Here is a 17,288-nt window from a genome sequence, read left to right as displayed (position 1 = left end):
GCTATATATTCAAAGCACAGATTAAACAACACTAAAAAACGAGAGAGCTAAGCTGCTACTACTGAATTTTGTAATATACCTGCCATGTTGGCAGGCAGGAAATGGGAGGTAGAGTGAAGAATGATGGCATATGAGAACACTGGTAGAGAGTTGTCACCGATGATGGGATTGGTATTTAAATAGTATATGCCTACAACTCAACTATCAGGGCCTGAATGATAGTACAGCAGGTAGGGCACTTGCCTTGCAAACAGCCAACCGAGATTCGATCCCCAGCACCCCATACAGTCTTCCGAGCCTTGTCAGGAATGATTCCTGACCTCAGAGCCAAGAGTAAGCTCTGATCACAAGATATAGTCGAAAACAAACAAAAAGAAAGAAAGGCACAAAGCATGACAGAGATTAAAGCAGAAGTAATGAGTTAGTTGAGCAGCTCTATACTGGGATCAGAAAGGATAAACAGTGCATCTTAGAAGGTGCTATCAGACATGAGTCAGAGCAAATGCTATAAGGGGAAAGGGAAAGGTAGAATGAGATGAGGTGGTAGAAAATGGAAAGATAGTACAGAGGTTAGGAATATTCACTCTCCAGAACCCCATATGGTACCCTAAGCACTGCCAGGAGTGATCCCTGAGCACAATAAGCCTTGAACATTCCAAAGTATGGCAGAGAAAGAGGGGAAGAGGGAGAAAAAGAGAAGTGAGAGAGATATGAGTGGTATAAAAAGATAGGACTTAAGACCAAAAGTAAAGGAAGACTAAATAAACAGGAGACTAAAATGAAAGTCAATACAGGAATTTTTTAATCAGCACATGTGGTGCATGTTTACATATTATTTTATTTTGGTCTTTGAATTATAGACAGCAATGCTCAGGGGTTACTCCTGGCTCTGTACACAGAAATCACGCTTGGAGTCCCTATGGGATGTCAGGCTCTGAACCAGGTTAACGACACGCAAGTACCCTCTTCACTGTATTTTCACTCTGGCTCTAGTGATATTTAGACATTATTTGAGAAATAAAGCATAAAACTTAAAAAGAAAGAATTTAGTATTTTTTAGGACTACAGATTTCAGGAGACTGATATGCATTTTCCTAAGCTTATCTCAAGATTTTTCTCCACTCTTCTCAAAAACAAGAAAACAATAGCATTAAAGGTAGAATAAATAATTTAAAAAGAAGCTTTACAAATTTCTCCCAAAGATCTAAAAGTATTTATGAAGCTATGAAATGGAATGTATACTTAAAATTTAAAAACTAATAAATTACAAGACCTTAACAGCATAAAGTATAAATCATTCATAAACAAACATAGCAACATAAAAGTCTATTAAATATTCTTCCAGATGTTGAAAAAGGTTCTTTTTTTCCCACCCCCGAAAAAGGTTTTTTCAATAGAAATATGAAAAACAAGTCCATTTATAAGACCATAAAATTACAATCCATTTTAATAATAAAACATACCTTTAATGTTCCATCAGCTGAACAACTAGCCAAAAGCTTATCATCTGGCGAAAATCTGCAGTGATTAACTGTATTTGTATGGCCAAACAAGGTATTTCGACATTCTTTTAGATTCAAATCCCAGAGCTATTTGAGAAAGATAAAGATAATTAAAAACCAGTAGTGAACAGGGTAAGTTAAAAGTCAGATAAAGTCCTTCTTTGCCTCCCATTTAAGAGTTTTGCTTTGGGGGCCAGGGAAATAGCATGGAGATAAGGTGTTTGCCTTTCATGCAGAAGGTCATTGGCTCTAATCCCTGCATCCCATATGGTCCCCTGAGCCTGCCAGGAGCGATTTCTGAGCATGGAGCCAGGAGTAACCCCTGAGCACGGCCGAATGTGACCCAAAAACAAAAAAAAAAAAAAAAAAAAAAAAAAAAAAGAGTTTTGCTTTATAAGATATTCAGGTCACACTGACAAGTGGTGAAAACACAAAGGAGGATATGTGATTAATATTGAGGCAGGCCCTAGAGGCAATCTTGTGTGTGTGGTTGGACATTCATAAAACTTTCACTTTTAAGATTTCCTATCGCAAATCTTAAATCTACAAACTGGATAAAATGTTATCACTCTAAAAAATTACTCAAAAAATACAAGGAGAGCAAAGATAGGTTTTATAAATACATATGACAGGAGGTTAGAAGAGCAAGTTAAACAATATCTCTAGGGAAAAAATGAGCCAAATCCAGAATGTGGGTTATTCCATAAGACAAACAGCTCAATTCTCACAAATCAATGTCAAATCAATGGCACCTTAAAAATAGACAGAAGGGAACTTTCAGGGACTAAGAGATATAACAACCAAAATCCACTTGAAGTTTCAGGTCTGATCCCAATAATATTAGTTTTGTTGAGATACATGTTTAAGACTAATGGGGAAAAGAAAAAAAGCTTATTTTGTTAGGTGTTTTTAAAGAATGATATTTATGTTTAAAATATCAAACATTTATACTAAATATAGTAAAGGTGTGATAGTGGCAATCGCCGTTGTTTGCATAGGTCCAGAAAAATGGAAAAATGGAAAAAAAATCCTTGACCTGATTACAAAAAGGCCTCATCCCAGAAGTTTATTGGCATAAGACTGACTCTGGGTTCCAGGCATACCAGTCCATCCAACTCAAGTCATTCTCAAATTAAATTATTTTAATTTTTAAAATAAGACAATGACTCAGGGGCCTGAGCAGTGGCGCAACAGTATGGCATTTGCCTTGTATGTGGTTGACTTAGGACGGACTGCAGTTCAATCCCCCCTGCCCCCCGCGTGGCCCATATGGTCCCCCAAGCCAGGAGCGATTTCTGAGCACATAGCCAGGAGTAACCCCTAAGCGTCACCGGGTGTGGCCCAAAAATAAAACCATGACAATGACTCAAACCCAACTACAATCATGTCTGTAATCAAGGTGCTTAAATAAAGATATAAAAAAAAATAAATAAGGGCCCGGAGAGATAGCACAGTGGCGTTTGCCTTGCAAGCAGCCGATCCAGCACCAAAGGTGGTTGGTTCGAATCCCGGTGTCCCATATGGTCCCCCGTGCCTGCCAGGAGCTATTTCTGAGCAGACAGCCAGGAGTAACCCCTGAGCACCGCCGGGGTTGGCCCAAAAACCAAAAAAAAAAAAAAAAAAAAAAAAAAAAAAAAAAAAAATAAATAAATAAATAAAAGTTTGGGGGGGGCTAAAATAAATAATTAAATAAATAAATAAATGAGATGATCAGGCCAAAATTCTAAAAAATAAAAAAACACAAGACAATAAATCATAGGGGTTCATTAGTGTACTCTCTCCCTTCTTCTGTAAGGTTTTTTAAATACTTCACATTACAGTGGTAGTACAGTAAGTAAATGCCAAATTTATTTGGCTCCATGGCTTGCACATGGACAACCCAGGTTTGAACCCTGGCACCCCACATGGCCCCCAGTGCACCATAAGAGTGATCCTTGAGCACAGCCAAGTAAGCCCCAAACTCCCAAAAAACCCCTAAGAATTGAGTTTTCATACAACTCCGCAATTCCACCACTTGGAATATGCCCTAAGGACCAAAAAACACAATGCAGAAACGATATTTCTACTCCTATGTTAACTGCAATATTATTCACCATAGATAAAATATGGAAAAAACCCAAGTGCCCAACAGATGACTGGATAAGGAAGCTATTGGACAGATATACAATGGATTATTACACAGGTGTATTCGAAAATATGAAGCCATGAAATTGACTGATATATGGAAGAATTTAGAGAGTATCAAGCTGAGTGAAATGATTCAGGAGACAGACACAGACTGACGTCACTCATTTGTGGGATATAAAAAAAAACATAGGAGAATAACTAAAACCAAAATATACTAGAAATGAAGGGCTACAGAACTAGTCCTTAGTAGAAATAGAAAGCTTGCCACAGTAGGGGTTAGGGATATAGGAAAGGAACAGGACCACTATAACAAACAGAGAGAAGGGGTCACTCTGACAGAGAGAACTGAGTGCTGAAAGGGGTAAAATGGTATGTGTGATATCCTCTCAGTAACAGAACTGCAAATCACAGGACCTAAAAGGGTAAAAGAAAAATGTACTTGCCAAAGAGGTAGGCTGTGAGTGGTTGGAGGTAAATTGGGGACATTGGTGGAGGGAAGTACACTGGTGAATAGATTGGTGCTTAAACGTTATACTAAAAAATTAAAAACAAAAAACAAAAAACAAAAAAACACACACAATCCTATCAAACCATGAGAAGAAATGAACAGAAATTCTTGAAAAAAGAAATATAATGCCTTGGAGATGTACAATTGGGGTTTGATCCCTAGCATCCCGTATGGTTCCCCAATTCTGCCAGAAGTGAATTCTGAGCAAAGAAGTGGAGTAACCCCTGAGCACTGCAGGGTGTGGGGACAGGGTGGGGAGGGAGGGAAGATGGACAAATGTTCTGCATCACTAATCATCAGAGAAATGAAATTAAAAAAAAATGAGATGGGAAGAGAGTGATAGTACAGCAAGTAGGGCTCTGCCTTGCATACTGCCAACATGAGTTCAAAACCCAGAATACCATATGGTCCCACGAGTCTTCCAGTAGTGATTTCTGAATGAAGAGCCAGAAATAATCCCTGAGCATGGCCAGTTGTGGCCCCCACATCACCCAAAAAAAAAAAAAAAAAATATATATATATATATATCATCTCATGACAGAGAATCTGGCATTCATCATAAAGAACAAATGAACAGTGTTGTCATGAATATAAGGAAAAGGGTATCCTGATGAGAATGTTGACTGATGAAGCCTTTTTTGGTAAACAATATGGACATTCCTCAAAAAACTAGGAATCGAATTTTCATATGACCCATAAATTCCACTCTTTGAATACACCCCACGGGTAAAAAAAATCACAACGTAGAAAAGACATTTGCACTCCGATGTTAGCAGTAGCATTATTCACAATAACCAAAATCTGGAAACAACCCAAGTACCTGAGAACAAATGACTGAATATAGAGAATGGTACATAATAATGATGGAATACCATTTGGCCATAGAAAAGATTAAATTATACACTTCACAGTTATGTGGATAAATCTACTGAGTATCATAGTGAGTAAAGTGAGTTAGAGAGAAACAGAACCAAAATGATCTGAGATATAAAGATATGGGATATAAAGCAACATAATAAGGAAATGTCAAATACAAAGGTTCCAGAAATCAAGAGCACACCCAACCAAGCATGTGTGAAAATTGAAACTAAAAAGTTCAACCAAGTGTGTACAATCCCCTGTTACAGAAACAGCAGAAACCAACAAAATAGTAGGGAACGGGACAATACTTTTATCTTTAGCAAGACCCATGTCTAAGAGTTGGGAGCAATCAGATTTTCTAGCACAGAGTGAAAAGATGCCTAAATCATTAAGAGGGATGAATAGAGGTTAAGTCTAAGAATACAGTACTTTATCTCTAATCAGCTATGCATAAAATCATGCTCCCTGTCCTTTCAGTTACATAAAAATCAATACCTTTTTATTTTTCTTTTTTTTTTTTTTTTTTTTGGTTTTTGGGCCACACCCGTTGGACGCTCAGGGGTTACTCCTGGCTATGTGCTCAGAAATCGCCCCTGGCTTGGGGGGACCATATGGGACGCCGGGGGATCGAACCGCGGTCCGTTCCTTGGCTAGCGCTTGCAAGGCAGACACCTTACCTCTAGCGCCACCTTCCAGGCCCCCCTTTTTATTTTTAAACTAATATAAAAGTAGCACTAAAACAAAAGAAAATCCCTGATCAATACATGAGAAAATAAATTAAGCTATTCCAGCCTATCAAATTTCTCTACATAGCTCTCAATCCATACTTACTTTGAGGAAGCAGTCACTTGATCCAGTGGCTAAGAGAAGGTGATGACTACTATAGGTAAAGTGACAGCAATTAACTTGTTCTGAGTGCTCATCATAGGTTTGTATTAATTCTCCAGTCACAGAATTCCAAATCTAAAGAGAATAAAGAACATAAAATTTACAATGACTTTTGTTCTGAAGAAAAAAGCCAATGTAAAATCAGTTGTGGATGCTATTTATTTCATCTGGCAGATTTTCAGTCAGACATGATACTTACGAATACTCACCACCTTCCAAAAAAATGTCAGTATTTTACCAACAAATTTCAATTACTTGCAAATCTATATAAGCATCTTTCTATAGAATATTGACAATCTCGGGGCCGGAGAGATAGCATGGAGGTAAGGCGTTTGCCTTTCATGCAGGAGGTCATCGGTTCGAATCCCGGCGCCCCATATGGTCCCCCGTGCCTGCCAGGAGCAATTTCTGAGCCTGGAGCCAGGAATAACCCCTGAGCACTGCCGGGTGTGACCCAAAAACCACAAAAAAAAAAAAAAAGAATATTGACAATCTCATAAAAATATTACATTCTTCACTGATGAAGTAGTATAGAAAATAGGGCGCTTGCCTTGCAAACAGTCAACCCAGGTTTGATCTCCAAAATCCCATATAGTTGCTGAAGTACCACCCGGAGTAATTCCTAAGTGCAGAGCCAAGAGCAATCCCTAAGTATTATCAGGTATGGATCAAAAACAAAAACTAAAATTACATTCCTTTTTTTGTTTTTTTTGTTTTTTGTTTTTTGGTTTTTTTTTGGTTTTTGGGCCACACCCGTTTGACGCTCAGGGGTTACTCCTGGCTATGAGCTCAGAAATCGCCCCTGGCTTGGGGAGACCATATGGAATGCCGGGGGATCAAACCAAGGTCCGTCCTACGCTAGCGCTTGTAAGGCAGACACCTTACCTGTAGTGCCACCTTCCCGGCCCCCTAAAATTACATTCCTAAGGGTAAGGTTTCATGTAAACATATGAATGACAATAGATAGAAAAGTACTTAAAGAATATGCAATAATGGGGCCGGAGATATAGCATGGAGGTAAGGCATTTGCCTCTCATGCAGAGGGTCAGTGGTTCGAATCCCGGCGTCCCATATGGTTCCCCTGAGCCTGCCAGGAGCAATTTCTGAGCGTAGAGCCAGGAGTAACCCCTGAGCACTGCCAGGTGTGACCCAAGAACCAAAAACCAAAAAAAAAAAAAAAAAAAAAAAAAAAAAAAAGAATATGCAATAAAATATCAGATCAGAAGAATTAAGTTCAAGACCTGGTAAACTAGGTCCAGTGTGTTTTTTATTTTGGTTTTTATCTCACCCAGTGTGCTCAGTGCTTATTCCTGATTCTGGGCTCATGGTTCATTCCTAGGGCCCTATGGGGTGCTGGAGTCAAACCCAAGTCAGCTACATGCAAAGCAAATGCCCTACCTTCTGTACTATTGCTATAGCCCCAGCAGCCAAGAAAGATGCCAGCGAACATAATCTCTTCAGGGCTCATCACAAGATAAGCTGTCTCCACCACAAAGGTGAAGCCTGATCCCTGACATGTGCTTGGGCATAAAAAGAGACATTATAAAAGACCAACTTTTTTTTTTTTGGTTTTTGGGCCACACCCAGCGGTGCTCAGGGGTTACTCCTGGCTGTCTGCTCAGAAATAGCTCCTGGCAGGCATGGGGGACCATATGGGACACCGGGATTCGAACCAACCACCTTTGGTCCTGGATTGGCTGCTTGCAAGGCAAACGCCGCTGTGCTATCTCTCTGGGCCCAAAGACCAACATTCTGCTGCCTAAAAGAAACATATCTGAATAGTCAGAATAAACACAGATTCAAAATCAAAAATTTAGGAAAATCATCCAAGCAAACAACTCCATTAAAAAAGCTGGAGTGGGGGCCGGGCGGTGGCGCTAGATGTAAGGTGCCTGCCTTGCCTGCGCTAGCCTTGGACGGACCACAGTTATATCCCCCAGCATCCCATATGGTCTCCCAAGCCAGGAGCAACTTCTGAGCGCACAGCCAGGAGTAACCCCTGAGCATCACCGGGTGTGGCCCAAAAACCAAAAACCAAAAAAAAAAAAAAAACTGCCAGGAGCTCTCTGAGCAGATATCCAGGAGTAACTTCTGAGCATCGCAGGTGGCCCAAAAAACAAAAAAGCTGGAGTGGCAATATTATTATCAGATGACATAAACTTTAGACTCAGAAAAGTTATAAGAGCAAAGATAAACATTTCCTAATATCAAGGGTATGTACAACGGAAGGACCAGCAAAATATTTAACACAATTATTGAAAAATCTGAAAGAAGACATATATAACAACACAATAATAGTGGGAAACCTCAACACTGCTCTGCCATGCATTGACAGATCAATCAGGCTAAAACCAAACAAGACTATACTAGCTCTGAAAAGGGAAATAAAAAAAAGTGGACTCATATATATATATATGTATATTTATATATATATATATATATGTATATGTATGTATATGGCACTCCATCTCCAGAAAACTGGATACACATTCTTCTCCAATTCACAGGGGTCATGCTCCAGGACAGACCACATGCTGGACCATAAAACATACCTCCAAAAAATCAAGAGGACAGAAATTGTGCAGACTACCTTTTCAGATCACAAGGCACTAAATTAGAAGTGAATTAAAGGGATAAAGAAAAAAAACTTTAACACCTAGAAATTAAACAGCTCACTACTGAACCACCAGTGGATCAAAGAGGAAATCAACGAGAAAATCAAGATTTCTGAAAAAAAAAAAATGAGAATAAATACAAAAATTATCAGAATTTATGGGACACAACAAAAACGGTACTAAGAGGAAAATTTATAGCTTTGCAAGCATACATCAGGAAGGAAGGAGGGTCCTACATAAATAGCTTAATGACACAGATTATAAAATTAGAAGACGATCAACAAATTAACCCAACATAAGTAGGCAGAAGGAAATAACAAAGCTTAGAACAGAAATTAATGAGGTAGAAACTCAAAAAACAATCCAAAATTTGATCAACAAAATCAAAAGTTGGTTCTTTGAAAAAAATAAAGAAGATTGATAAGCCACAAAAATAACTCAATAAAAGAATAAAATAAAGAAACTTAATAGGCTGAATTAGAAATGAAAAGGATGAATCATACAGATAATACAAAGATCCAAAGGGTAATCAGAGACTGCTTTGAGAAACAGTATGCCATGAAATGAGAGAACCTAGACATACTGGATAAATTCTTTTCTGTTGTTGTTTTTTTGTTTGTTTATTTTGGGTCACACTCGGCAGCACTCGGGTTACTCCTGGTTCTACACTCAGAAATCGCTCCTGTCAGGCTCAGGGGACCATATGAGATGCCTGGATTCAAACCACCATCCTTCTGCATAAAAGGCAAACGTATAATCTTCCAAGGTGAATCAGGATGGTCAAGCCTATCTAAACAGATAATGGTCTATTGAAGAAATTAAAATGGTAATCAAAAGTCTTCCCAAAAGACAAAGACCAGGTCCAGATGGATTCACTAACAAATTCTTTCAAACCTTTCAAAAGAAACTACTACCAATTCTTTTCAGGCTCTTTCAGGAAATTGAAGAAACAGAAACATTCCCAAATAGATTTTGTGAAGCTAACATCACTCACATATCAAAACCAGACAGAGATGCTGCCAAAAAGGAAAACTACAGACCAATATCCCTGATGAACACAGATGCAAATATCCTCAATAAAATCCTGGCAAATAGGATCCAATGCCTCATCAAAAAGGTCATACACAATGACCAAGTAGGTTTCATTCCAGGAATGCATGGATGGCTTAACATATGTAAACCAATCAACATAGCACATCATATCAACAAGAGGAAAAATAAAAACCATGATTATATCAATAGATACAGAAAAGCATTTGATAAAGTCCAACACCATTCATGATAAAAACTCTCAACAACATGGGAATAGAAGGGACTTTTCTCAATATAGTCAAGGTCATTTACCACAAGCCAATGGCAAATATTATTCTCAGTGGAAATAAACTAAAAGTCTTTCCTCTAAAATCTGGTATAAGACAAGGCTGCCCCTCTTTTACCACTCCTATTCAACATAAAACTAGAAGTACGTACCATAGCAATTAGGAAAGAAAAAGATATCAAGGGCATTCAGATAGGAAAGGAAGATATCAAGCTCTCACTATTTGAAAATGACATATTCTACATACAACACCCTTAGGAGTCTACCAAAAACCTTTTAAAAACAATAAATTCATATAGCAAAGTGGCAGGCTACAAAATTAACATGCAGAAATCAATGGCCTTCTTATACACAAATAATGATAGAGAAAAAAAGGACATTAAAAAAACCCATTCACATTAGAGCCACATAAACTCAAATATTGGAATCAACTTAACTAAAGAGGTGAAGGGCCTATACAAAGAAAAATACCAAAAAAAAGAAAAAGCTTCAAGAAATAAAAGAGGACACACTAAAATGGAGACACACCACTCATGGACTGTGAAGATTAACATCATTAAAATGGCAACAATACTCCCCAAAGCATTGTACATATTTAAAGCAAGTCCTCTAAGGCAGGGGTCTCAAACTCGCAGCCCGCAGGCCATTTGCGGCTCTCCATACTACGTTTTGTGGCCCTGCCCTAGAGGAATCTTTTTTTGTTTCATTTTGTTTAAGTTGTTTGGGTCACACCCCCCAATGTTCAAAGCTTACTACTGACTTTGCACTCAAGGATCACTCCGACTTTGCCTCCTGCAGCCCCCAGGTAAATTGAGTTTGAGACCCCTGCTCTACGAGATACCCAATATATTTTTATCAAAGTGGATCAAACACTCTTGAAATTCATTTGTAACAATAAACATCCATGAATAGCTAAAGCAACCCTTAAGAAAAAGAAGATGGGAGCATCAGTTTCCCCAACTTTAAACTGTACTATAAAGGAATAGTCATAGAAACAGCATGAAATTGGAATAAAGACAGACTCTCAGATCAGTGAATAGACTTGAATATTCAGAGACTATTCCCCAGACATACAACCAATTAATCTTTGATACAGGGGCAAGAAATGCAAAATAGAACAAGGAAAGCCTCTTCAACAAGTGGTGCTCGGATACTGGCCAACCACATGTAAAAAAGCAAATTTGGACCTCCATCTAACACCACGCACAAAGGTCAAGTTCAAGTGGATTAAAGACCTTGATATTGACCCAGAACCAGAGGTATAAAGAAGAACTCATAGGTAAAACACTCCATGACACTGAGACTAAAGGCATCTTGAAGGAAGAAACAGCACAGTCCAAACAAGTGGAAGCGGAGATAAACAGATGGGACTATATTAAGCTGAGAAGCTACTGTACCTCAAAGGTAATAGTGACGAGGATACAAAGGCTACCCACAGAATGTGAGAAACTATTCACCCAATACCCAAGAAAAAAATCTAACCCCGTCAAAAGATGGGAGAAGAAATAAACAGATACTTTCTCAAAGAAAAAATACAAATGGCCAAAAGACACATGAAAGACTGCTCTATCAAAAGTCAAAAAAAGGAGGAAGGCAGAGATAGCACAGAGGTTGGGCGTTTTTGCCTTGCATGCAGACAATCCAAGACAAATGATGGTTTAAATCCTAGCATCCCATATTGTCCCCTGTGCCTGTCAAGAGCAATTTCTGAGCACAGAGCCAGAAGTAATCCTTGAGCACGAGGAGGAGAGGAGAGGAGGGGAGGGGAGGGGAGGGGATGGGAGGGGAGGGGAGGAGAGGAGAGAGAAACAAAGTAAAAAGGGAAGAATGAAAGAAAGGAAAGAAAAAGAGAGAAAGAGAGGAAGGAAGGAAGGAAGAAAGGAAGGAAGGAGGGAGGGAGGGAGGGAGGGAGGGAGGGAGGGAGGGAGGGAGGGAGGGAGGGAGGAAGGAAGGAAGGAAGGAAGGAAGGAAGGAAGGAAGGAAGGAAGGAAGGAAGGAAGGAAGGAAGGAAGGAAGGAAGGAAGGAAGGAAGGAAAGAAAGAAAGAAAGAAAGAAAGAAAGAAAGAAAGAAAGAAAGAAAGAAAGAAAGAAAGAAAGAAAGAAAGAAAGAAAGAAAGAAAGAAAGAAAGAAAGAAAGAAAGAAAGAAAGAAAGAAAGAAAGAAAGAAAGAAAGAGAAAGAGAGAGAGAAAGAGAGAGAGAGAGAGAGAGAAAGAGAGAAAGAGAGAAAGAGAGAAAGAGAGAAAGAGAGAAAAGAAAAATTGCTCCACATCACTAATCATCAGGGAGATGGGAGATGCAAATAAAAACAACAATGAGGTACCATCTAACACCCATCTAACACCACAGAGACTGGAACACATAACAAAAAATAAGAACAATAAATGCTGGAGGGGATGTGGGGAGAAAGGAACTCTCATTCACTGCTGGTAGGAATGTCAGTCTTGTTCAGCCTTTATGGAAAACAATATGAAGATTCGTCAAAAAACTGGAAATCAAACTCCAGTGATACAGCAATACCACTCCTAGGAATATACCTAGGAACACAAAAACATCTTCTGCATACCTATATTCATTGCAGCACTATTTACAATAGCCAGAATCTGGAAACAACCCAGATGCCCAACAACAGATTAGAGGCTAAAGAACTGTGGTGCATAAACATAGTTGGAATACTATGCAGCCGTCAGAAGTGCAGATGTCATCCCTATACAGGGATGGGCATAGAATCTATTACGTTGAGTTAAATAAGGAGAGACACAGAATAGTCTCTCTCATCTATGGATTTTAAGAAAAGTAAAAATCATACACAGAGACAATAGAGATGAGGGCTGGAAGGTGCAGCTTGCCACAAAGAGTGGAGAATTCAGTTGGAGAAATGACTACACTGACAACTATCATGACAATGGTAGTGAGTGAGAGAAATAGAATGCCTGTCTTGAATGCAATTAAGGGGTGGGGAAGGAAGGAGATGGAGAGCATTTGTGGTGGAAGTTGCACTCGTGAAGGGAGATGTTCTTTTATATATATATATATAAACTGAAAACCAACTACAAACGTGTTTGTAATCATGGTCCTTAAAGATATGAAAAACATTTCAACAACATAAAACACAGCCAACTTATCTAGGACCTAAAAAAAAGAGGAGTAGAAGCTAGAGTAAGCCTTACACACAGCCAACCCAGGTTTGATCCCTGGCATTCCATAGGGTCCCTTTAGTTTGCTAGGAGTGATTCTTGAGTGCAGAGCCAGGAATAATCCCTGAGCACAAGTGAGTGTGGCCCAAAAGCAAATAAACCAAAAAGCAGAATAAAAGTTGGGATTGGAGGCAGCATGAAAAATCAGGAGGTCAGCTTGGTGATGGGGAGGAAAGGCCTTTGTAAGGTCAGGCCTGGGCAGGGCTGAAGACAAAACACACACACACACACACACACACACACACTTGGTGATGGGGAGGAAAGGCCTTTGTAAGGTCAGGCCTGGGCAGGGCTGAAGACAACACACACACACACACACACACCATTAATTTGTTATTTCCCAGAGCTGAAGGCAAAACACACATATACCCACCATTAATTTATTTCCCAGATGCCTCACAAATACCTGAAACTAATCAATATATGCAATTTGAAGTGATGCTTAGCCCCAGATAAAAATGATTTTGTTCTAATTAGCATCCCAACAGTTAAAAGTGCTTTACCTCAACTTACCTTCATCCTATGGAAAAATAAAATGAATTCTTTTTTTTAATAATTTCTTTATTTAAACACTGTGATTACAAACATAATTGTAGTTGGGTTTCAGTCATAACAAGAAAACTCCCCTTCACCATGAAGCCTTCCTATCACCAATGGCCCCATCTCTTCCCTCCCCACCCAGCCCCTGTATTCGAGACAGGCTTTCTACATAAGACAGTTACTTCTCTAACTGCACTCAACACTCTTTGTGATGAGCTTCGTATCTTGATCCAGTCCTCTGGCCCTTATCTCTTGGAATTATTTCAATGTCTTTAATTTTTCTTAAAACCCATGGATGAGTGAGACTATTCTGTGTGTCTCTCTCTCCCTTTGACTAATTTCACTGAGCATAATAGATTCCATGTACATCCATGTATAGGAAAATTTCATGACTTCATCTCTCCTGATGGCTGCAAAATATTCCACTGTGTATATGTACCATAGTTTCTTTAGCCATTCATCTGTTGAAGGGCATCTTGCTTGTTTCCAGAGTCTGGCTATTGTAAATAATGCTGCAATGAATATAGGTGTGAGGAAGGGATTTTTGTATTGCACTTTTGTGTTCCTAGGGTATATACCTAGGAGTGGTATAGCCGGATCAAATGGGAACTCAATTTCCAGTTTTTTGAGAAATCTCCATACTGTAGAAAATAAATTTTTAATTAAACTCAAAATAAAATATTTCCTTACCTTCACTTTTTTATCCACAGAGCCAGTCGCTATAAATCTATTACATGTGGAGAATGCACAGCATAGTACTTCATCCTCATGAGCCTTGATTTCTAAGAGTTTCTCTCCTGTTTCAGCTTTGAACACCTACATATGCAACAGTATATAAAATCTCTTACTATAAACCGCTTAGCCTTGAGATACAGGTCAATAAAAAATACTTCTTTATAAAATCTTAATCATTACCGTGCAGAACAATGCATGTGTGTTGTTGCTGGGACTAAGTGTGTCTTGCTTAAGGGCTGAGTGTGTGTTCTCGCTAAGGAGTGAATGTGTGAGTATGTGAGTATGTGAGCATGTGTGTGTGTGGATGGATGAGAGAGAGAGAGAGAGAGAGAGAGAGAGAGAGAGAGAGAGAGCGAGCGAGCGAGAGAGAGAGAGAGAGAGAGAGAGAGAGAGAGAACGCTATATCCTTAGAGGCCTTAGAGGGTATGTGAGTTATATCCTTAGGCAAACTACTTATTTTGGGTTTTGGGTTACATCCAGTGGTGATGAGGGGTTACTCCTGGCTCTGCACTCAGGAAATCACTCCTAGCAAGCTCAGGGATGCTGGGAATCAAATATGGGTTGGTCAGATATAAGTCAAGCACCCTGCCTACTGTATTATATCTCTGGTCCTCCGTAGGCAAATTCTTAATAAACAAATAAGAAATACTCCTTTCAGGGCCGGGAGATAGCATGGAGGTAAAGTGTTTGTCTTTCATGCAAAAGAACGGTAAATATGGTCCCCCATGCCTGCCAGGGGCAATTTCTGAGCTTAGAGCCAGGAGTAACCCCTGAGCACTGCCGGGTGTGATCCAAAAACCAAAAAAGAAAAATACTCCTTTCATATAACTTCTGAAACTGAAAAATACTTCAAGATTACTAACAAAAAACACCTGTGTAAATTAAATCTGAAGTAATAATCTAGTGAAGACTACTAAAGCAATTCTAAATATAAATGTCTTACCTGATTTGATCCTGCTTCACTTAAAATCAAAAAGTAAGACAAACACATAAACAGAAAATATAAAAGAAATTCTCCTAAGCACTTTAAGAAATAATTTAACCCTATTCCTATTTTTAGACAAATATTTGTACCTGTGGCTTTGGTTAAATAAATGTCACTCTTCACTGTTCTCGAACCTAAGTCTTGTTCCTATGAAGATAGGCTATAAGTCCTATGATTTTAAGTTATATTTTCACATCACTCTTAGTGGGTACATGGATGATCGACAAAGTAAAAAGCTCTTCAATATCACCCACCAACTTTAGAATCATGAAAAACACAACCCTATCTTTTAAATTTCTAGATGTATTTCTGTTATTCCTAACACAACTTATATATAACACAAAATTAATAGTCTTTATTTTGGATTTAAATATATTCCAATATGTATACAACTGGTCACATACCAAAAATATTTCTCAAGAGGTATGCTTTACCTGTAAGGTTTTATCAGCTCCACAAGAAGCTATTCTTTGACCATCCTCAGAAAAGCAAGCATGGTAAACAGCATCTGTATGGGGGCGGACAACTAAGCGAGAGAGATTCTTGACGGTCTTTTTGTTTCTATTTATGAGGGGAAAATGCACAGAAAGCCAACAAATAAGAATCAAAGCAATTATTTTTCTTTCAGTAATAAATTATAGTGTTCCCTTACATTAAAGCCACCTGTTGTATGTCACACATGTCACTTGGGTTGGTTGTCTAGTTCGTCAAAACATATCACTTTCTATTTTAAAACCAATACATGAATATCCTCTGAAAATCTCCATCTTTTTAAAAGAAACAAGACAGAGCAAAAAGTCATTTCTGAACTAAAGCATGACTCTACACCCACCATTATTCTAATGAATTTTACCTACACCATTTCAGAAGAGGGGAGGGGTGTAAAGATAAAGCTATGTTACTTTTTTTTGTTGTTGTTCTTGGGCCACACCCGGCGGTGCTCAAGGGTTACTCCTGGCTGTCTGCTCAGAAATAGCTCCTGGCAGGCACGGGGGACCATATGGGACACTGGGATTCGAACCAACCACCTTTGGTTCTGGATCGGCTGCTTGCAAGGCAAACACCGCTGTGCTATCTCTCCGGGCTCAAATTTGTGTTATTTATAATGCTTCACAAATGAGAAAATTGAGGAAATGCAATTGTTATCAATGCCCAGGATGAACAGTCAAGATACCTTTGTAGGCAAACAACTATTCCTCTAAATCCTTTGAGAATATTTCTATTTCAGCTATGCTGATGTCTCAAAAACTTTTTCAGTTGTTAAGAATGCTTGTTAAAAGTTCCATCCCTTTGCAAAGTATTACATCTACCTGCAGTGAACTTATTTATTCTCTAAAATATAATGATATAGTGAGCACTCGGCTTCCTTTGGTTCCTCTTCTAACCTACTTACATCCACTCCAGGTAGAGCATTCCATTATCAACCTCCTGCTTGGCCTGCAGCTTCGCTTGCTGATAAACTTCTGAAGTTTCTGGTTCACAGAGACCCAGCTGTATAACATTAGGAAATGGCTGTCGCCCAAGAAGGTGTCCATTTAAAGATAAAAACTCCTGGAAATTCTCACAGACGGCACAATCCTGTGAACAAACTTAAGTCCATTAGATACATAATCAAAGCCAAGATCTAACACTTTTTGGTTTCTGTGCTCTTCTCATATTAAAGGCTTAAATGAAATATTCTCTATATGAAATAAAACACTAACCACTAGGTTACAAAAACACACAGACTTTTCTTCAGACTTTTTCTTCAGACTTTTCAAAAGAAAATTTGCTTAAATGTAAAAATCTCATGATCAAAGTTCTATTTTAAGATATTCTTTTTTAGGGTTTAGCAGTGGTCCCCAAACAATGGCCCATGGCCCATATATTGTATTCCCATTTCTTCACTTCAAAATAAGATATATGCAGTGTGTGTAGAAATTTGTTCATAGTTTTTGTTTTTACTATAATCCTGCCATCCAATGGACTGAGGAACAGTGAACTGACCCCCTGTTTAAAAAGTTTGAAGACCACT

General features: G+C 38.7%; 1 protein-coding gene across 1 annotated transcript in view; it reads right to left on the bottom strand.

The window, feature by feature from the left end:
- The window catches only part of APAF1 (apoptotic peptidase activating factor 1), a 129,550-nt gene that overhangs the window by 79,024 nt on the left and 33,238 nt on the right, over positions 1 to 17,288 (bottom strand). The window contains exons 12-16 of the mRNA XM_049782865.1: positions 16,668 to 16,852; positions 15,709 to 15,835; positions 14,245 to 14,370; positions 5,830 to 5,961; positions 1,464 to 1,589 (exon numbers count right to left, since the gene is read on the bottom strand). Of these exons, the coding sequence (XP_049638822.1) occupies positions 1,464 to 1,589; positions 5,830 to 5,961; positions 14,245 to 14,370; positions 15,709 to 15,835; positions 16,668 to 16,852 (696 nt within the window). The remainder of the gene's footprint in view (positions 1 to 1,463; positions 1,590 to 5,829; positions 5,962 to 14,244; positions 14,371 to 15,708; positions 15,836 to 16,667; positions 16,853 to 17,288) is intronic.

Source organism: Suncus etruscus, chromosome 11 (assembly GCF_024139225.1).
Source record: "Suncus etruscus isolate mSunEtr1 chromosome 11, mSunEtr1.pri.cur, whole genome shotgun sequence".
NCBI classification, from domain to species: domain Eukaryota; kingdom Metazoa; phylum Chordata; class Mammalia; order Eulipotyphla; family Soricidae; genus Suncus; species Suncus etruscus.
The sequence above is the reverse complement of the archived record's forward strand: the minus strand, read 5'-3'. Positions and strand labels throughout refer to the sequence as shown.